At 34.0% G+C, this 19,910-nt stretch overlaps 2 protein-coding genes across 3 annotated transcripts; both read left to right on the plus strand.

Annotated features, from left to right (window-relative positions):
- Positions 304-5,639, plus strand: LOC18604589 (LRR receptor-like serine/threonine-protein kinase FEI 2). 2 transcript variants are annotated; one of them, XM_018118313.1, is made up of 13 exons: positions 304-561; positions 855-990; positions 1,109-1,180; positions 1,288-1,359; positions 1,508-1,579; positions 1,744-1,815; positions 1,935-2,006; positions 2,618-2,724; positions 2,819-2,992; positions 3,114-3,446; positions 3,940-4,194; positions 4,905-5,038; positions 5,184-5,639. In XM_018118313.1, exons 1-13 carry the CDS (start codon positions 480-482, stop codon positions 5,406-5,408), a joined length of 1,806 nt encoding a protein of 601 aa, XP_017973802.1. In that variant the 5' UTR covers positions 304-479; the 3' UTR covers positions 5,409-5,639. The 2 variants fall into 2 exon arrangements, with proteins under 2 accessions (XP_017973802.1, XP_017973803.1); XM_018118314.1 differs by lacking the exon at positions 1,288-1,359 and having other exon boundaries at positions 305-561.
- LOC18604590 ((-)-isopiperitenol/(-)-carveol dehydrogenase, mitochondrial) lies at positions 5,893-7,282 on the plus strand. Its single transcript, XM_018118315.1, has one exon. It carries the CDS (start codon positions 6,349-6,351, stop codon positions 7,144-7,146), a length of 798 nt encoding a protein of 265 aa, XP_017973804.1. The 5' UTR covers positions 5,893-6,348; the 3' UTR covers positions 7,147-7,282.

The raw sequence follows: 19,910 nt of genomic DNA on the forward strand, positions 1-19,910 counted from the left end.
ACTTTATACGTCAACAACTTTACTCTCCACCCAACCTTTGACACAAGCACAAGTTTCAGCCTTTTTGCCGCTAAAAACAAGTAAAAACCCCTCCGCAACTGGCCACTTGCTTTACTCTGTAGCGAGTCTCAACCATCCCCAGTACTCGTGAGATTTGTTGTTTATATGAACCTGTTTGAAATTTTATTGGGACAACGGCTACTTCTGTTTGCACAACTTTCCATGAAATTTTCAAAAAGGCTTGTCTTTAATTTGTATTCATATAAAATATTGGAGGAAACACATCTCTCTCTTCCTCTTTATCTCTCTCTCGTGCTTCAAATTATTATTAGTTTAATCATAGTAGTTCTTGACTATCTTCACCACTCACTTCCCACACTCACCTCTACCCTCTTTTATTGGCAAAATTTCATAGCTTCTTCTCTTTTTCCTCTGTTGTAACACTTCCCAGAAGCTTGAGCTAGAAGGAGAGTAGGAAAATGAGGGCGATGCTTTGGCTATTCTCTGCGATTTTTGCAGCTACCCTTTTGAGCTCCGGCTCTTTTGCTCTCACTCAAGATGGTAATAACTAAAAAACCCATCACTGTTTTGATTTTTTTTGTTGAAGTTTTTTTTTCGCTTTCTGCTGGCTGCTGGTGATGGGAAAGTGCTACATTTTAAGCTTGATGTTTTTTTTTTTAAATTTCTTTTAATATAAAATGAATTAACTTAGCTCAGCTGAATCAAGCTTGAGTTTTGGAAAGTTATTCTTTTGTTTTCTAATTTTTATTTTTATTTTTAATTTCAATCGCTTAAAAATGGAGTGGAGTTGAACTTTTAGTCTATTTGACCTGATTTGGTTTTGATGTTTCAAGGTCTAACATTGTTAGAGATCAAAAGCACATTGAATGACAGTAAAAACTTCCTTGGAAACTGGCTAGCTAGTGATGAGTCACCCTGCAGTTGGACTGGCATTTCTTGTTATCCTAATGATCAAAGAGTCCGTTCAATGTAAGCCACATCCTTTTTTTTTTTTTTGCTTTAGTCTTTTACTTGCTGTACTTTGTCTATTTTCTCTTAGCTCTTTTCAGTTTTATACTGATATTTTTGCTATGGGTTGGTTCCACAGAAACCTACCATACATGCAATTAGGAGGAACAATATCTCCCAGCATTGGCAAGCTAGACGGATTGCAAAGACTGTGAGTTTTCAATTTCTACACAGACAAGAATAATGTTAGAAATAGTGGGCTGATTCTGATTCTATATCTTCTTCTTTTCTTTTCCTTATTTTTTGGGGGTAATACAGGGCATTACATCAGAACAGTTTACATGGACTAATTCCTAACGAAATTACCAATTGTACTGAGTTGAGAGCCCTGTAAGCAAAAACAAGTTTACTTTGTGTGTGGCTATTTCCTGCTTTGGAAGTTGTCTTATTTCTTCTCTCATTTTCACATTGTTCCCTCTATCTGAGGCATTAAATTAGATGCAATTAAATTACATCTTGCAATTGATTGTTTGCGCAGTTACTTGAGAGCTAATTATCTACAAGGAGGCATACCATCAAATATTGGAAACCTTTCCTTTCTCACTATTCTGTAAGATCCCTCAATATGCTACTGCTTCTTTAGTCAGAAGGCATAGATGTGAACTCTTTAGCAATTTATTTATTTATTTTTTCGGATAAGTAAATTTGTTTAGCAATTAGTTTGATTTTTATGTGCTAATCCTTGTGATTGCCTGCTGGAAATTCATATTTTAGGGATTTATCAAGCAATTCGCTAAAGGGTGCTATACCTTCATCTATAGGCCGTCTTACAAGATTGCACTACCTGTAAGTTCAAGAAGAATTGTTGTTTGCAAATATTAATTTGAGTTGTTTTAGTTAATAATGCAATTAAAAACAAAGAAAATGAAGTTTCTTAACTGCCTGATGGTTGCTATTTGTGGCAGCAATTTGTCAACCAACTTTTTCTCTGGTGAAATCCCAGATATTGGAGTCCTGAGCACTTTTGGGAACAAGTCGTGAGTACTCTTCTCTTCAACATGACCAGCTTTTATGTCTATGCTTGCTATAATATGTGGATCAACATATTAGTGATAAGCTGCAATGCTTAATTTTTATATTTCTGTGAAAATATGTACCAAAAGGGTTTTACCTACTTTCTTCTAACTATAAGGCATCAGATTTGTTCAAATGATATTGATATATAGTTCATGGCTCAAAATTAATCAGAAAAAATCGTGTTGCATTCCAATTGCAAACGGCATTGACTGTACTTGCATGCATGTTATCTGTTGTGTGCTTATGGCATCTCTTCACAGTTTTACTTCAGCAAAACCTTTAGCCTTTTGCTAAAGTTTTGATACGATGCTAAGAATTTTTGCTCTCTTGCAGCATAAAAGCCATTTGGGCTTCTTTGTATTAGATAAATTTTGAAATGGTCCAATAAGTCAATAGGATGTCTTGAATCTAGGTTCTACCAAACATCTAACCTTGTTGGCTACACAAGGGAGCGAAAAGCTGCTGGAAATCATTTGGATTTCAAAATATTTTCACATTAATGTTAATGTAAGCAGTAACTAATCTGCTAAGTCATCAATACAGCTTGTTGATGCCTCACTTATGTTCTCAGGTTTATTGGCAATTTGGACCTATGTGGCCAACAAGTTCACAAGCCTTGTCGGACGTCACTGGGATTCCCAGCAGTCCTACCGCATGCTGAAAGTGATGAAGTAGCAGGCAAGTTTCGTTATTTTCTGTGGCTTTCATTGTGATATTTCTCAAAAGATTTATGCATGTAATGATAAGGTGTTATCCCTATTGATTTCTGCAGTCCCAACAAAGCGATCATCTCATTACATAAAAGGAGTGCTAATTGGTGCAATGTCCACAATGGCCCTTGTGCTTGTTATGCTCCTTGCGTTCCTCTGGATATGTCTACTATCAAAGAAGGAAAGGGCTGCTAAGAGATACACAGAAGTTAAAAAGCAAGTGCAGCAAGATATAAGTAAGCTGGTTTATTTATCCAAAGTTGGCAGTTATATAAAATCCTGTTGCCCTGCCCCTACCTGCCCAACCAACCCTTTTCTGTGTCAAATACTTGCTGCTAACTATTTTATTTTTTGCAGGTACAAAACTTATCACTTTTCATGGGGATCTGCCATATCCATCATGCGAGATTATTGAAAAGCTGGAATCCCTTGATGAAGAGGATGTTGTGGGGTCTGGGGGATTTGGAACTGTATACCGAATGGTCATGAATGATTGTGGAACATTTGCTGTTAAACGAATAGATCGGAGTCGTGAAGGATCTGATCAAGTCTTTGAGAGAGAGCTAGAGATCTTGGGCAGCATCAAACACATTAATTTAGTAAACCTGCGTGGTTACTGCAGGCTTCCAGCATCGAAGCTTCTTATATATGATTATCTTGCTATGGGCAGCTTGGATGACTTTCTGCATGGTATGCTGATGTTTAATATTATTTCTATTCTTACTACAAGCTATATCATGGAGAATTACAGGGGCATGAAAAATTTGAGGTGGCATTTTCATAGTTTGACATGATTTAATACTAGATGTTTCAATTTTTACCTTAGTAGGAAGCACCATTTTCAACTGTTATTAGACCATTTTGTATTTCTTCTGAATTTGCATTACTTGGGGACTTTTATATAATCTGACCATATTTCCAGTTTATTAATGCAGAATTGTGGCCCACAGAGAAGGAGGGGGGGGGGGGGGGGGGAGTCAGGGTTAACCATTTCTACTTTGTGAATTTGTTTGCATCATATTCTACCTGCCAATCATTCATTCATGACACTCCATCCCATCACATTAAAGTATGGCAAATCAAAACTTCTTGAATGCACCTAGATACGTAATATGCATTCTTTAAATGATACTGAAATGCTTACTGTTAATTGTGTTGTCTTGTATGTTATTTACATTTTCAGAACACAAAGAACAAGACAGGCCATTGAACTGGAGTGCTCGTTTAAAAATAGCCCTTGGTTCTGCTCGAGGATTAGCATACTTGCACCATGATTGTTGTCCAAAGATAGTTCATCGAGACATAAAATCCAGCAATATTCTTCTTGATGAAAACTTGGAGCCCCATGTATCTGACTTTGGTCTTGCCAAACTTTTGGTTGATGAGGATGCCCATGTTACTACTGTTGTTGCTGGCACTTTTGGCTATTTGGCTCCAGGTATATCTTGCTTTATTATGAACTGTCATCTAGAATGTTTCAGTTGCAATTGTTTTTGTTTGTTTCAGACTTCCTTTACATGCTTTCTTGCGGAAAAGTTTCACTACAGGATCTATAACTCTATATTGAGCTCTTATTACACATTTGTTTTGTTAGTTTTAGAGAGTTAGGTAGGGCAGCTACACTAAGGATTGGGAAACATTACTATCATACTTGTTTCAGGTTTCTGCATGATGGCATTATCTGACTCAGAACTCCTTCAATGATTATTTTTGTCCCAGCAACCTGATTCTCTATGAAGTGGAAAAAGAGATTTGGGTGATTAACAGATAAATGCACAATAGCATAGATGATCAGGATATTTTAAGTGTTTCCTTTAATAAAATATTTTAGACATTAGTGTGAGAGTAACTACCTGTCCTGCCAGTTAAACTGCCTGTTGCACATAACTGTTGCCTCTCGACATGAGTAATTTCACAAGACACTCACATGTAATCCTCACAAGTTTCACCAATTTGTGTGTAGGTTAATCCTCCCGACATGGGTAATTGCTGCTTGACATTTGTAACTCCAAACTACATGCCAACATGTATTCTGATAGGATGATAAAGCATTATTACTTCAAACTATTGATCATTATATTATCATCACTGTCATTTCTAGCAAATAGAAATTATTTTTGACTTGTAATTGCTTCTACTACGGAGCAGAATATCTACAAAGTGGGAGAGCCACTGAAAAGTCAGATGTCTATAGCTTTGGAGTTCTCTTGCTGGAGCTTGTAACTGGAAAAAGGCCAACTGATCCAACGTTTGTAAAGAGGGGCTTGAATGTTGTTGGCTGGGTAGGCCCCCCTAAGTCTTTTTCTCCTTTTATGACAGTTACTTAAGATAAAGGCCATTGAGTTTTTTGTTTGGTGGAAAACTAATTATTTCCATCTGTTTCAGAATATCTAGATATAATTTTCTGTTTTGCTCAAACGTGTACAGATGAACACTCTACTGAGAGAGAATAGATTGGAAGATGTAGTGGATAAAAAATGTACTGATGCTGACATGGAAACTGTAGAAGCAATTCTGGAAATAGCGGCAAAATGTACTGATGCAAATCCAGATCAACGGCCAACAATGAGCCAGGTACTTCAGTTGCTGGAACAAGAGGTCATGTCACCTTGCCCGAGTGATTTCTACGAGTCTCATTCAGATTATTGTTAAATGGACATTAGAAATTGAGTAACTTGGCTATTGCACATAAGATCTGCTGCCTATGCCTTTTTTCTCCAGAGTTTTGTGATTTTCTCCCACTCTGTGGGGCCTGTATATTATTGTCTAGCAATTGATGGATGTGCATGTTGTCTTGCACCCTTTCAACTTGAATGGTTTTGCTGTATTTCTTTTATAGTATAACGTAATTCCACGAGGTTATGAATCCCAGTTTGGTTGAAATCGGAGTTCTGAAAACAATATTGCTCGAGACAAAGGTACAAGTGGAACTTTATGATGAGCTTTAGCTATAGTAGCATATTTGCTTTTCATTTCACTGATAAAAAGAGACGTTATATGATTTCAAGGACAGGATTGATTGCCTAACCATCACTAATAACTCATGCTATAATGCCAGTCACTGTCTTCTTTCTTTCTTGTTATGAAATTGACAATGCATCTCCATGAGCTGCCTGGGCCATGACAACATCGTCTGGGGCTATCTGTAATTGTTGGCTTCTTTCTTGTCTAGGCGAAGACTTGGTTGTCATAGGACCAAGTAAACTTTGTAGCTGGAAAAGATATAGCTATAAACAAAGACGAGTCAAATCGATGAAAATAAAGAAGCACTATTGTTACATTCGGCTGATATGTATGTTTAGCTAGTTGCAGAAGAAGACAGAAACTTGAGGCCTAAAGAATTCCCTAATCCCTTACACCATAATTTGTTACAATGAAACTTCCAATTATATACAAGTCAAAAACCGCAGCATGCCCTTTGCTGCTATTGGACAAACTAAAAGAGACACACACACATTCAGAGAGATTTAATTAAATTTGCCACCTACAGGGCAGCATTGGATACTTTATATGCTGATCGTTCTCATGGTTTATAACATAAACTTATAAGTTGTAATTAAGGCAAATCTGCAGGAAGAATTTGAACCCTAAAATGCCAGACCGCGAACCATGCAACAAGAAGCTCGAAGGCAAGGTAGCCATAATCACTGGTGGTGCAAGCGGTATTGGTGAGGCCACCGCGCACCTCTTTGCTGACCATGGTGCACGTGCCATTGTGATCGCGGACATCCAAGATGAGAAGGGTGAAAAACTTGCTGCATCAATTGGCCAGAATCGTTGCGCCTGTACCTTCGTTCACTGCGATGTAACAAAGGAGCAAGATGTTGAATCCCTCGTCCAATCCACAATCCAACTGTATGGCAGGCTAGACATCATGTTTAGCAATGCAGGCGTTATGAGCAAATCCCAGCAAACAATCCTCGACTTGGACTTGTCATCCCACGAAAAGCTGTTTGCTATCAACGTAGGTGGGGTGGCAGCTAGTATCAAGCATGCAGGGCGGGCCATGGTGGAGGGGAATACAAAAGGAAGCATCATTTGTACAGCAAGTGTTGCTGCTAGAATTGGGAGTGCCAGGCATACAGATTATGTTATGTCGAAGAACGCGGTGTTAGCGTTGATGAGGTGCGCCAGTACTCAGTTGGGTGCGCATGGGATACGCGTTAACTGTGTTTCACCAGGTCCTGTGGCAACACCTTTGCTCTGTGAGGCTTTGCGGATGGGGGTGGAGGAGGTAGAAACGAGCTTTGCGAGGTCCTATTGCTTGAAAAATAATGGGGTTTTGAAGGTCAAACATGTGGCTGATGCTGTGCTGTTTCTTGCTTGTGAGGAGTCTCAGTTTATTACCGGCCATAACTTGGCTGTAGATGGTGGGTTTAGACTTTCCTAACTTAATTGTATGGAACAATTTTTCCTTTTTTTTTTTCAGAATAAATAAATAGACTATATTCAATTAGCCTTTCATGTACTTTGAAAAATAAAAATGTAAATATGCTTTACATAAGAACTGTAACTTGTTATAATTATGGAAATCCTCACTGTATCAAATTATCATCCCTAAATAATTCTTAACCGATACTTTATCAAGATAAGACATTGATATAAGCATAGGCACTAGCATATATTATGTTTTTTGTTTGTGAAATAAGCACTCAATTTTATAGATTGAATTATTGAGATTATTGAAACCCACATATGGATGCTTGTTATAAAAACAAGTTTATTGAATATGACCAATCATAAGAATTTTCATTTGGTACATCGTTTAGGTGTTTATAAAATTATTTGTAAATATCAATCATATAAATGATTCTTAAACTTAAGATCCTTAGGTTATTTTATGTGAAGATTTTATACTTTAATATTATCTTAGATAATCCTAGTCAAAGATGTATTGTAGCGTATATGTTAGATATAAAATGAACCACGTGAAGATAAATGAATGTTACATAAAAGAAAATATCGTTTTATGCGCTTCAAGGGTTTAAATGAAGAGGGGTTTTGGGTTTTGGCTTTCTGGTCTGTGGGTTTAAATGATAAATAAATGAAGAGACGAGGGGGTATGAGGGTTTAAATAGGGAGGTTACAACTACATTGTTTTGGCAAACAAGAAGGGTGAAGAATTGAGCCAGAGCAAGCTCAACAAGATCCACTTAAGCCCACTTAAAAGTTTAGCCCAACTTGCGGAGCAGGCTTAGGGGGACTCAAACCCATCAATTTAGTTCATTTGAGGTATATTTTTGGGTTAGCCTTGTTTTTATATACACTAGAGTGGTGCACCGCTTTGCGCGGGTATTGAATTTTTTATTAAAAATAATTTAAACTTATATAATATTACAAATAATAATAATAATAATTAAAGAGAAATAATTTGAAATTTAAAAATACTATAAATAATAGTTGCAATGATAATTTAAAGATAATTATTTTTAAAAAAATTTAAATATTTTCTCTTCTATTATTAAGCAAAATTTTTTATTTAAATAATTTTTTTTGAAAACATCTGATTTTTTGGATCTTAATATATGCTAATGTTGATATAATCATATTTTGGTAATTACATGATTCTAATAGTGAAATCAAATTCATATAGAGAAAATATAATATTTTAAAAGTAATTATTGATAAGCTACATAATTGATACAATAAAATTATTAAAATAAAATGAATATTTTTTGAAAGTCAAAATAAAATGAAAGTTAATTATACTTATTAAATTTTTTTTAGCTTTAATGATAAAATTTTCTAAATTAGCTTCAATTTTAATTACTACTTTATTATCTTATGCTTTTATAATTATTTAAAATTAATCCACCTTGTGATTCCTATCATGTCTCATTAAAAATTAAAAATTTGTTTCACGTCAAACTTGGATGAAATCTACAAATATCCACACAAAAATTTTACTTTTATATCATATTTTATAAAATATATATATTTCTTAATACATGGAAGCATTGTTAGCTTCAATTTCTTGTGAACCAAAACATCATCATTTAATGTGGGAAAAACCTTTTCTGAAGCTAAAGAGAAAAAATCCTCTGTTGACAATCCTAATGCAACCGACCCCACAAAAATCATCTCAAAATTCTTTTTTAATCAACTATTTTAAATTAACCACATGTCAATAGAAGAAGCCACAAATGTGGCCAAGTGTGGAAGCCCCTTTGAGGCTTCCTTTTACTTATGTTATAGATGTGATGGAGCATCCAATAAATTTAAGTATTCTAGAAAGGTATCATCATCTTTTTAGAAGTAGAAACCAAAGATGCCTCAAGTGAATCATTAGGATAGATCTTTATAAATATCTCATATCATTTGTGATGTGTTAGTGCAATAAGTTCAATGTGAATAATTTTAAAAGGGGGGTGAATTAGAATTTTTTTTTAAAATTTTGAAAATTCCTTTACAAAATAGAGCAAATAAGGTTCTCTTAAGCTAAATTTCCAATTTGAAAATGACCAAGACAATTTAATTCTTGTAAAGTAAGTGAAGTTGGAAATACTAATGAGATTGAAGAAGTAAGGAAGGAAAAAGGATCAACACAACAATTTTTATAGAGCTCAATACAATGCCTTTTGTGGATCAAACACAACCTTTCAATACAATACCTTTTTATGGTTAAAGCATAACCACTTTTCCTTTTATCTTGGTTAAGGTATAACTACTTAATTTTTACCTTTTCAATTGGCTAAGGTATAATCACTTAAGTGAATACAATAAGAAATAAAAATCCAGTTAGGATGCCTTTTAAAGGCTAAATAGTAAGTTAAGTACAATATTTGGTGAGAAGAAAGATAAGTAATAAAGTCTTTGTAAATAGTACAATAGAAGACTTAAACACAAGAAGAGAGGTATAAAGAGTATTGAGATGAATTCTTTTCTTAGAGTTGTGTTTCAAGTCTTGCAACCTTCATAAATGTTATGGGAGCTTGTAATTATAGTTGTTGAAGCTTTAAGGATAGTTAGGAGTGCATTAAATGTGAAAATAATCGTTTTTCTTTTCATTTTAGGTTTCAATGGTCACATTGTATCGATACACGTGTGCATGTATCGATATATTGCCTCTTTTATTTTTTAATTCCCATTATAATGTATCGACACATTCTGGCATGTATCGATAGTTTTGAACTTGGCTACTAGGGCTTGAACATTCTGTTGGAAATGTATCAATACATTTGCTAATGTATTGATACTTTTGAGGCAGTAAGTATTCTATTAAAAATGTATCGATATATTTGAGAAATGTATCGATACTTTTGAGACAGTAAGCATTCTGTTGAAAATGTACTGATACATTTGAGAAATGTATCGATACTTTTAAGGCAGTAAGCATTTTATTGCATTTCTATTGATATATTTGAGAATATATCGATACATTGAGTTTAGCTTTGCAAATTCTGACTTTTCAATACAATACCTTTTTATGGTTAAAGCATAACCACTTTTCCTTTTATCTTGGTTAAGGTATAACTACTTAATTTTTACCTTTTCAATTGGCTAAGGTATAATCACTTAAGTGAATACAATAAGAAATAAAAATCCAGTTAGGATGCCTTTTAAAGGCTAAATAGTAAGTTAAGTACAATATTTGGTGAGAAGAAAGATAAGTAATAAAGTCTTTGTAAATAGTACAATAGAAGACTTAAACACAAGAAGAGAGGTATAAAGAGTATTGAGATGAATTCTTTTCTTAGAGTTGTGTTTCAAGTCTTGCAACCTTCATAAATGTTATGGGAGCTTGTAATTATAGTTGTTGAAGCTTTAAGGATAGTTAGGAGTGCATTAAATGTGAAAATAATCGTTTTTCTTTTCATTTTAGGTTTCAATGGTCACATTGTATCGATACACGTGTGCATGTATAGATATATTGCCTCTTTTATTTTTTAATTCCCATTATAATGTATCGATACATTCTGGCATGTATCGATAGTTTTGAACTTGGCTGCTAGGGCTTGAACATTCTGTTGGAAATGTATCAGTACATTTGCTAATGTATTGATACTTTTGAGGCAGTAAGTATTCTATTAAAAATGTATCGATATATTTGAGAAATGTATCGATACTTTTGAGACAGTAAGCATTCTGTTGAAAATGTATTGATACATTTGAGAAATGTATCGATACTTTTAAGGCAGTAAGCATTTTATTGCATTTCTATTGATATATTTGAGAATATATCGATACATTGAGTTTAGCTTTGCAAATTCTGACTTTTCTCAAGAACATTTATCGACAGATTTCAATTTCTATCGATACTTGTCCAAATGTATCGATACATGAAGAACATGTATCAATAGATTTGGACTAGAATGCACTTTTCAAAGTCCTTTTTCATTGTTTTTGTTCTCAAACTCATTTAAAAGTGTTAGGGGATGCCTAGATTTGATATTCTAATACTTAAATGAAATTTTGATTATTTTTATTTGTCATTCCAAAACATGGGATCAATTTGAAAGCTATAAAGCTAACAATGTCCTTCTTTATGATATGACAAAACATGAGCAAAATATTATTCAAACTTTTGAAAACAGACTTTCTTGAATTTTAAAGGTTTGAAAGTTGTATGGAATTGTGCATCCTCCCCCTTAATCTATGCTTACCCTCAATTTAAAACCTTTTTAAGAATTCTAATTTTGAAAACGATTTGCCCGTTTTGACAAAAAATGTAATGTAAAATTTGCTCAGTTGGTGATCTTTCAACACTTAGAGCACAATCTAAGATGTTGTTCATGTTATTCCTTACTCCTTGAGTATTCTAAAATGTCATTAATGAATACCACCACAAAACTGTCCAAATATGGTTTGAACACCCTGATTCATCATGTTTATAAAAGTTGCCAGGGCGTTTGTAAGTCCAAAAGACATAACCAAAAACTCATAATGTCCATACCTAGTACAAAGTGCAATGGCACCTTTTCTTGCCTAATCTTGAGTTAGTGGTAACCAGAATGAAAATAAATCTTGGAGAAACACAGTTCTCCTTACAATTTCTCAAATAAATCATTAATACTAGGAAGTGCATACTTATTCTTTATCGTTACCTTATTGAGTTGTTGGTAATCGATACATAAACTAAGTGATCCATCTTTCTTCCTCACAAACAATACTGGTGCATCACATGATGACACACTAGGGCGTATAAAACCCTTATCCAACAAATCTTCCAATTGATCCTTGAGTTCCTTAAGTTCTACCAGTGCCATCTTATATGGTGGAATGGATAACGGTCAGGTATCCTTCACCAAATCTATACAAACTCAACCTTTCTATTTAGAGGTAAGCTAGGTAGTTCTTTCGAAAACACATCGGGAAACTCCTTAACTATGGGCACATCGGCCACGCTTTTGGCCTCTACTTGAGTATCTCTAATAACCGTAAAAAATCCTTGGCATCCATGTTGCAACAATTTCCTCGCCGTCATGGCAAAAACCACATTGATTGGAACAATATTGCAATCACCTTGAATGCTAAAAGATGACTTGCTTGGGTAACAAATCTAACTAGCTTGTGATATCAATCCACACTGGCGAAATTTGGCGATAGCCAATCCATACCCAAAATCACATCAAAGTTCAACATATCGAGCAAAATCAAAGTTGCTTGTGTGTCCTTATCCCTTATTTGAACTACACAAGACTTATAGTCAAATTGGGTAACAAATTTATCCTTAAGCAGAGAAGTTACTACAAAACCAAATTCCATCAAAGTACGGTCAACCTCCAATTTATAGCAAAACATGGAGACATAAAGGAATGCGTAGATCCAGGATTAAATAGAATACGTGCTCCATAATCACATATAAGAAGGATACCTGAAACCACTACATTAGACATCTAAGCGTCCTAAGGTGTCAAAGCAAAAACTCTAGCTTGTCCCTTGCCAATTACTCCCTGGTGTACGAACTCATATGCTCTACCTCAAGAAGAGTTGCCAGCACCTTTACTTCTAGCTTTGGTGATTGATCGAATAGGTTGAGATGCAATAGGTGGTGACGGTAATGCAACTTAGGACGTAGGGTGTTAGCCCTCTTGAGACCGTGGTGCCATAGTGCAGTCCTTCTTCATGTGCCCAAGCAGTCCCCATTCATGACAAAGTCTTCTTGCTCGACGACACACCTTCCATTAACTTTTCCACAAGTGGGACAAAGTGAAGCTAACTGAGTATTAGACTTTGAGGCCTGCAACCTTGATGCATTACGTGCCCACTTGTCCTGTCAAGACCCTGAAGTGACTATGCTCCTATTGTTGATTTCTCAAACAAGTGTACATATCGTTAACAAGTAATATAATAATAAAGTAGAGTATCGTTCCCACAAAGAATTGTTTAATTCCTACTGTTAACTACTAAAATTATAACACCCTAATTTTATCCAAACAATTAAAATAAAAAAGAAAAATTAAAACTAATAAACTGAAACTAAAATTAAATAGTAAATAAAACTCATTTAACTACCAAACCTATGATTATGATGTCTCTCCATACTTTATCTGATTATTGTCTCTTTCTCTTAACTCAATTTAATGGATTAAGTTGCTAAACTAGAGTTATAAATGATTTACAAGTTTCTCATAAAAATACCTATTCCAATTAATTTACTATGTGTCTATAAAATTATATTGAAGAAAGATTCATTAAGTTCGTGCTTTATTTTTCCCTACGTATGGCTTATAGGTGTATGTCTACCCTATATGCAAATCAAACCACGTAATCAACTAAGTGCATTCAATCATACGCTATTCTATTCAAGGTCTACCTAAATCTTTTTCTTCAAGGTTTAACGTAAGTTTCCAATTCAATCTAACTGGTGATCAGACAACTAGAAGCATTAAGAACAGAATAAAATAGACAACTTAAATCCATCAAATATAAGTAAAAGAGAAGATAAATAAATCAGACTACATATTAAGCTCAATCATAATCTTAGATAAAAAGTTTAGTTCCCCATTAAGTCACACATCATCATTGAATAAAATATAAATATTAAAAACAAAATCAAGAGAATAAGAGAATAAAAAAGATAGAAAAACTCAAGAATTGTATTCTTGATCTCCAAATTTCCTTGAATTCTTCAAATTCTTCTTAGCTTCAATGACTCTGTGGCTTGACTCTCAATTTGGCGTTTCCTCTTTTTTTTTAAAGTCTTTCGAAAGGTTGTTTTTAGATGCTTTAAAGTTAGGCCAAGTTGGGTGAAAAAAGAAGTCAATTCCAATCAGGATTTCCTTATCAGACTATGTAGGTCACAGCTTTGCCCAATTAATTACCAGAAATCGTAATTGCTCTAAGACTGTTGCAATACATTAACTTTGACAAGATTTTTGACCACCTTCCAAGCTGAAATGGGTGAACTAGTAAACATGAAAGTTGTAGATTTTTCTCTTATCTTTCCATGGTCTAAGAATCGCTTTATTTGGAGCTCTTTAGAGAGAGTTATGGTCGAACTACCAAAACGTATGCAGTGTAAGTCTACACCTTAAAATTGCTCTCTTTCTTTCGTTAAAATTCTTCTTTCATCAAACACCTACAAAAGCACAAACAAATCAATAACAACCTATATTAACCATATTAACACCAAATTAACTATAAAATTAACTAAGATTAGATTGACTCACCTAAAATAACTAATTTAAAATAATTAAATAAACTTACTAATTTCTATGCATTATTACAAGAATTAAGCTAAATTACTATCAAAATTAAGTGCAAATAACTCTATATCATAGAGTTATCACACACCCAAACTTAATATTTTGCTAGTCCTCGAGTAAAACATAGAAAAGAAACTAACTTACAAAATTCAAATTCAGTTAATGAGAACTAAAATAAATATAGTTACTACTACTACTACTACTACTATTACTACCACTAGTAGTAGTAGAAATAAAGTGCACCAGCTTAATGATTCCATATAATTTCCTCTAAAGTATGTCTATGAATCATTAACCTAAGGAAAAATATAGGCATCATTTAAATTCATGTATCAATTCTAATGCAAACACATTTTCAAATAGATTTTCGTGTGTGTGTAAAGTCTTTTATCAAGAATATCATAATATCCGGATGAGTTTATGCCAACACAAACTTCAAATTAGTACTAGAACTCTATATGTTTACTTTTCATTTCTCTCTCCAATAATGTAGACTAATACAAAGCAAGGGATCAATAGGACTTTAGTAAGCTTTTAATGTATGGCTAGGGTTAAGGTAGGATACAAGATAATAATGTGGCTCAAATCACCCTAAACACATAATTATTCTAAGACTTATCTATAGAGCTCTATTCTTTTTCTCCAAGTACACCTTTTCTTCTAGATTTGAACTTTTTTTCATAATTTCACAATTTTACACCCCCAAACTTATTATCTTTGTATTGTAGGTAATTGGGTGACTTTTAATATTTTGAGCCTTTTTTTTTCCATCAACATCACCTTTCCACCTTTTTCAACATTTAACTTAATTTAAATTTCCTAAAACAATATACATGCTTAGGAGTGAGGGTTACAAAATTAAAAAATTAATTTTAAGGCTAAGCTCAATTATTCTGTAGTTCAACAAAGAAAAGGAAAATTAGGCTCAAAAGAGATATACTAGGGATAAAGATTTAATTAGGTAGGTTTTTAAGGCTCAAACAGTCCAAAGATGGCCTAAATCATGTCCCTAACTAAGTATTGCCTAAGATTTCGCTTGAAAAGAAAATCAAGCAAATTCTAGAATTCATGACATAATCTAAAATTTGTATCAATATAAACCTTCTCTAGATATTCAAAATAATTCAAAGTAAAAGATATAGTGTTCAAAATTGTGAAAATCACATCCTCACAATGATACTTAACAAAAGCATTTAGCATGAATCCAAACAAAAACCTTATTCACCAAAAGCTCAGAATTCAAGATAACTAATTATCATCATTGGATAGAGAAATCATAGAAACAAATTGGCACAACTTTTCTCTAGATTCCTAAAATTTAAACAAAAAATAAATTCATTTACCAACTAATTCTAAATTATTTATAAATTTGGATAAACATGCAAATAAAATTAAATCTAAAACTTCCACAGAATATTTATCACCAAAAAAATAAATTTACCCCTTTAAATTTAAACTAAATATTGTCCTCAATGTTCAAAAAAATAAAGGAAAGGTAAAGAATACTCCTCTGAGGATTGGATGAATCCAGTGAAGCTCTAATCTGCCTCTCCATCATCCTCATTGTCACCTGTAAGAAAATTTTTTTTACTGAAAAAAATAAATAGAGATCAATGAAAATAAATAAATAAATAAATAAAAATAACTAAAAAATAAGAGTTTCAAAAGCTTGGGTTGCCTCCCAAGAAGCACTTCTTTATAGTCAATAGCTTGACTTTGGTTAAAGTTTGAGTTTGCATGGAAAAAGCTTGAGGTGTGAAAGTAGCCTCCTCCTAAGATGAGGTTATTGTGCCTTTAACTCAAGATTTGATGCTTGCTTAACCCAAGGTGGTGGAATAGGCTAACTTTTATCCAGCTTCTCAAATTAAGTTCTTCTTGACTAATGCGCTTTTGCTATAACCTCCTTAGGTAACTCATCAACTGTATCCAAAAAAAGAATGTGAGGCACATATGGCTTGACTTGTGATGATGTAGATATTTCCTTTTCTTGCTTAATTTCTTCATATTGAACTTGATTACTAGAAGTATGTCCTTAATATACTTTATCTCCATGATCTTGAGGTCTATTATTGATGGCACTAGCTAGTTGGCCCACTTGTGTCTCAAGATTTCAGATTGATTCTGCTTGACTTTGAATGATGGCATTAGTCTTTGTCATGAAGGCATTAGTCTTTGTCATGAATTGCATGAACATATCCTCTATTGAAGGCTTTTTCTCGAGCATAAGAGCTCTAACTTATGACTGAAAATCATTATGAAAAATAGATTGTGATGAAAATGTAGGACCATGATCATTACTCCATGAAACATTTTCGTGATTCCATCCTAAGTTGTAATTGTTGGAGTATGACTTATTTTGCTGCCCATCGAAGCTTCCATCAAATTGCATTGATTCATAATAGGCTGGACAACAATCACTTAAATGCCTATCTCCATAAAGCTCACATGTCACAAAGGGACTTTGAAAAGTATTAACACCCCAAGTGTTAATTTTCTAAGACAAAGCATCTACTTTAGTGGCTAAAACACTGATTGCATCCAATGCATAATCACTAGCAACCCTCCTTGATGGGAGCCATGTGATTGAGAAGCTTTGTGTTGGCCCTAATGGCTTGTGGACGTTTCACGTCCAATGCTAACACTTTGTTGGCCCCGATGGCCTTCAGTCTTAGCCTTATTGGCCTTGTCTCGAGTCACCAACTCTCAGTGATCCTTCTCTTTATTCTCTATGCACAATCGACTACGGAGGCATAAGTACGAAATGCCTGTGATGCAACAGCCTTAAATAGTGGTTCTGTCAATCCATCCATAAATCGTATACTTCTTATATCTTCAATAGCTATAAAATGTGGTGTATACCAAGATAACTGTGTGAACCGAATGTCATACTCAGAAACTCTCATGCCAAGTGTTTACACCAATGCCTCAAACTCACGTGCCTTGGCGACTCCCACATTATTTAGCAAAAATCGACTTAAAAAGGCCATAATAAATTTCTCCTAAGTTAATGGGTCAGAGCTAGCTAGTCTACCTCTTCGTAAGGACTGATTCCACTGATAAGCCACATTCTCAAGCTTAAAACCACTTAACTGTTTTGATCATGCACTAGAACATCCCAAAGCAATGCAAAATTTCTCCATCTCATCCTAGAAAATTTAAGGGTCCTCTGTTGTATAAGAACTAGAAAATAAAGGTGATTTCATTTTAAAGAAATTTGATGGTGAAACCTCAATAGTCCTTTTAGCAAACTCTGACTGTTGTTGGTCATCTTGACCTTGAGATGTGCGTAGCACACACTGGTCGTCATCCCTCAACTCGCCTCTGAAGGTCATCCAAACGAGTAGCCATCATCTCCATGACCCTATTAACTCCTTGCAGATTAACTACCACATTTGCCAAGGTAGCCTCCTCAGTGAGCACTTTATCTCTAACCTCTTGAGATTGAGCATCAACGAGGTTCCTCCACAAGTGCCTCATTACTAGCCGCTACAGGTGGCTCATTACTAACAAATCTAGCAGTCCTAACCTACCTACCACACACCCTAATAATGGAAGTTTATGGTCTTACAAACACATCAACAAGAGCATCTTGCTTTATCATGCCCCTAGCTGTAACTCGTGCCCAAAGTGGCATCCTGACTTGAACAAGAACAAACACTAAACTCAATATGGTGAATAAAAAGGTAGATTTTAAACAAACAAGAAAATCCATGTAGTCTCCCATTCACAGGTTATGCTACAGTTCACAAACCTAAACAAGACACGATGCAAAAACCCAACTCTACTGACTCAAAACAAAATGCCTAAGACTTAGACAAACCTAAAGTTCTGATACTAATTTTGTCACGACCCAAACTAAAGGCCATGACTAGCGCAAAGGTATTGATCGAAGTTACCCTCTCAACGCATACAAGCCTAAATTAAACAATTCAAATCAAATACTCGAATTTATCTCATGGGACTCATCACCATGGAACTAAACATCAAACGTGCATGAACATATTAAATCACAAAGAGATAGGAGAGAAATGAGAAAATTTTGAGTTTTAGGGCTTTTAAGCCTGTTTTAGGCTGATTGGGCAATTTAGGACCAACTATAGAGGGTTTAAGGTCAATCCTGGACTAGAAGGTTTGTATTTCATCCATTTCACCTTCACAAGATCGACTATAAAGGGTTTATAGTAGCCTACTTTTTACTTCACAGAATTGACCTTCTATGCACTAGGGTCCACTTCTTAAGTCCAGATTGACAAAAATTATTCATTTTAAGGGCTAATCCCATTCTAAATCCCTTCCATAACCTCCAAAACTCTTAATTGTGAATTCTCAAAGATGAAATTAAGGTTTTTAAGTCAACAAAATTATTTTCCTAAGCTCACTAAGTTAACTAGCTAATTTATCCATGTCACAGAAACTACGAGTTTCACAAGTCAACAAGTGAAAATTATTTTGAAATCTTCGATTATCTTATTACTTTTTAAGTTGCATAATTTTGTCAAATTTAATCTTAATAAGAAAAAGAGGAGAAGAAGATAATGGAGTTGGAGAGATGTGAAAAAGGAGGAGAAGAAGAAAAGGATAGTTGAGAAAGAGTTGGAGAGATAAAAATAAAAAAGGTAAAATAGACTGACATCTTAATTTTTTACCATAATTACATGCAGGTCCTTTACTTTTCAAAATGAACACTTTGTCTCAAATTTGTAAACTATATTAATGCCTAAACGTGAAATATCTAAAATGTATTTTTTCTTTTTTCACTTTTCTCAAGCTGGTAGGCGGTGCTCCTTGGAGAGTGTCGATTGACGTCGCACGCAGGGTGGCTTGGCGACAAACGGTAAGAGAGATTTTTTTTTGAAAAAGAGAGGAAAAAATTAAAAATAAAAAATTATAATTTATATAGTTGTAATTTTTAAAACTAATGTAGGGTAAAATTATTTTAAAAATATTGTCACGTCATTAAACTAATGGAAATATTGACGGTTGACTAACGTCGGGATTTATGTGTCCAACGAAAGATATATTTTAGGACGTAGTGTTCATTTTTTTTTTTTTTAACATGAAAAAAGGAGATTCAAATCCTATTCTTTAAATAGAGAGATCACGTATCAACTAATAAACCAAATACTGGAGGTGTAAATATCAGTGTATTTTATCTAAACAAAAAACTTATATTTATATTTTACATATCTTTTTTAAAAAATTATTAATGTTTAATTTTAAATTTATTTTTTATAATGTAACATCATTTAATAATCTGATAGATTATAAGTGCATCAAATATAAACCATTATTATTATAATAAGAAGCAGAATATTCTAAACATCTTCCACGCAAAAAGATGGCTAGTGGCGTCATGCATCTTTTTTTTTTTTAATTTTTTTCAGTTTCTTACGGCGTTTGGCAGCACCCAGTTTACCATTAAAGTACGTTGTCAAACTTCAATTTCACAAGTGGGATAATCTTTTAGTTTTTAGTTTTGAACAGGAATCATCACATTTTCTGCATA

Source organism: Theobroma cacao, chromosome 3 (assembly GCF_000208745.1).
Source record: "Theobroma cacao cultivar B97-61/B2 chromosome 3, Criollo_cocoa_genome_V2, whole genome shotgun sequence".
Taxonomy (NCBI): Eukaryota; Viridiplantae; Streptophyta; class Magnoliopsida; order Malvales; family Malvaceae; genus Theobroma; species Theobroma cacao.

Bases quoted from the DNA above. Each gene is read 5' to 3' on its own strand.
- LOC18604589 (XM_018118313.1), top strand. From the start codon at position 480: ATGAGGGCGATGCTTTGGCTATTCTCTGCGATTTTTGCAGCTACCCTT. The intron at 2,007-2,617 runs GTGAGTACTCTT...TTATGTTCTCAG, and splicing joins AGCACTTTTGGGAACAAGTC to GTTTATTGGCAATTTGGACC. The intron at 2,993-3,113 runs GTAAGCTGGTTT...TATTTTTTGCAG, and splicing joins GCAAGTGCAGCAAGATATAA to GTACAAAACTTATCACTTTT.
- LOC18604590 (XM_018118315.1), top strand. From the start codon at position 6,349: ATGCCAGACCGCGAACCATGCAACAAGAAGCTCGAAGGCAAGGTAGCC.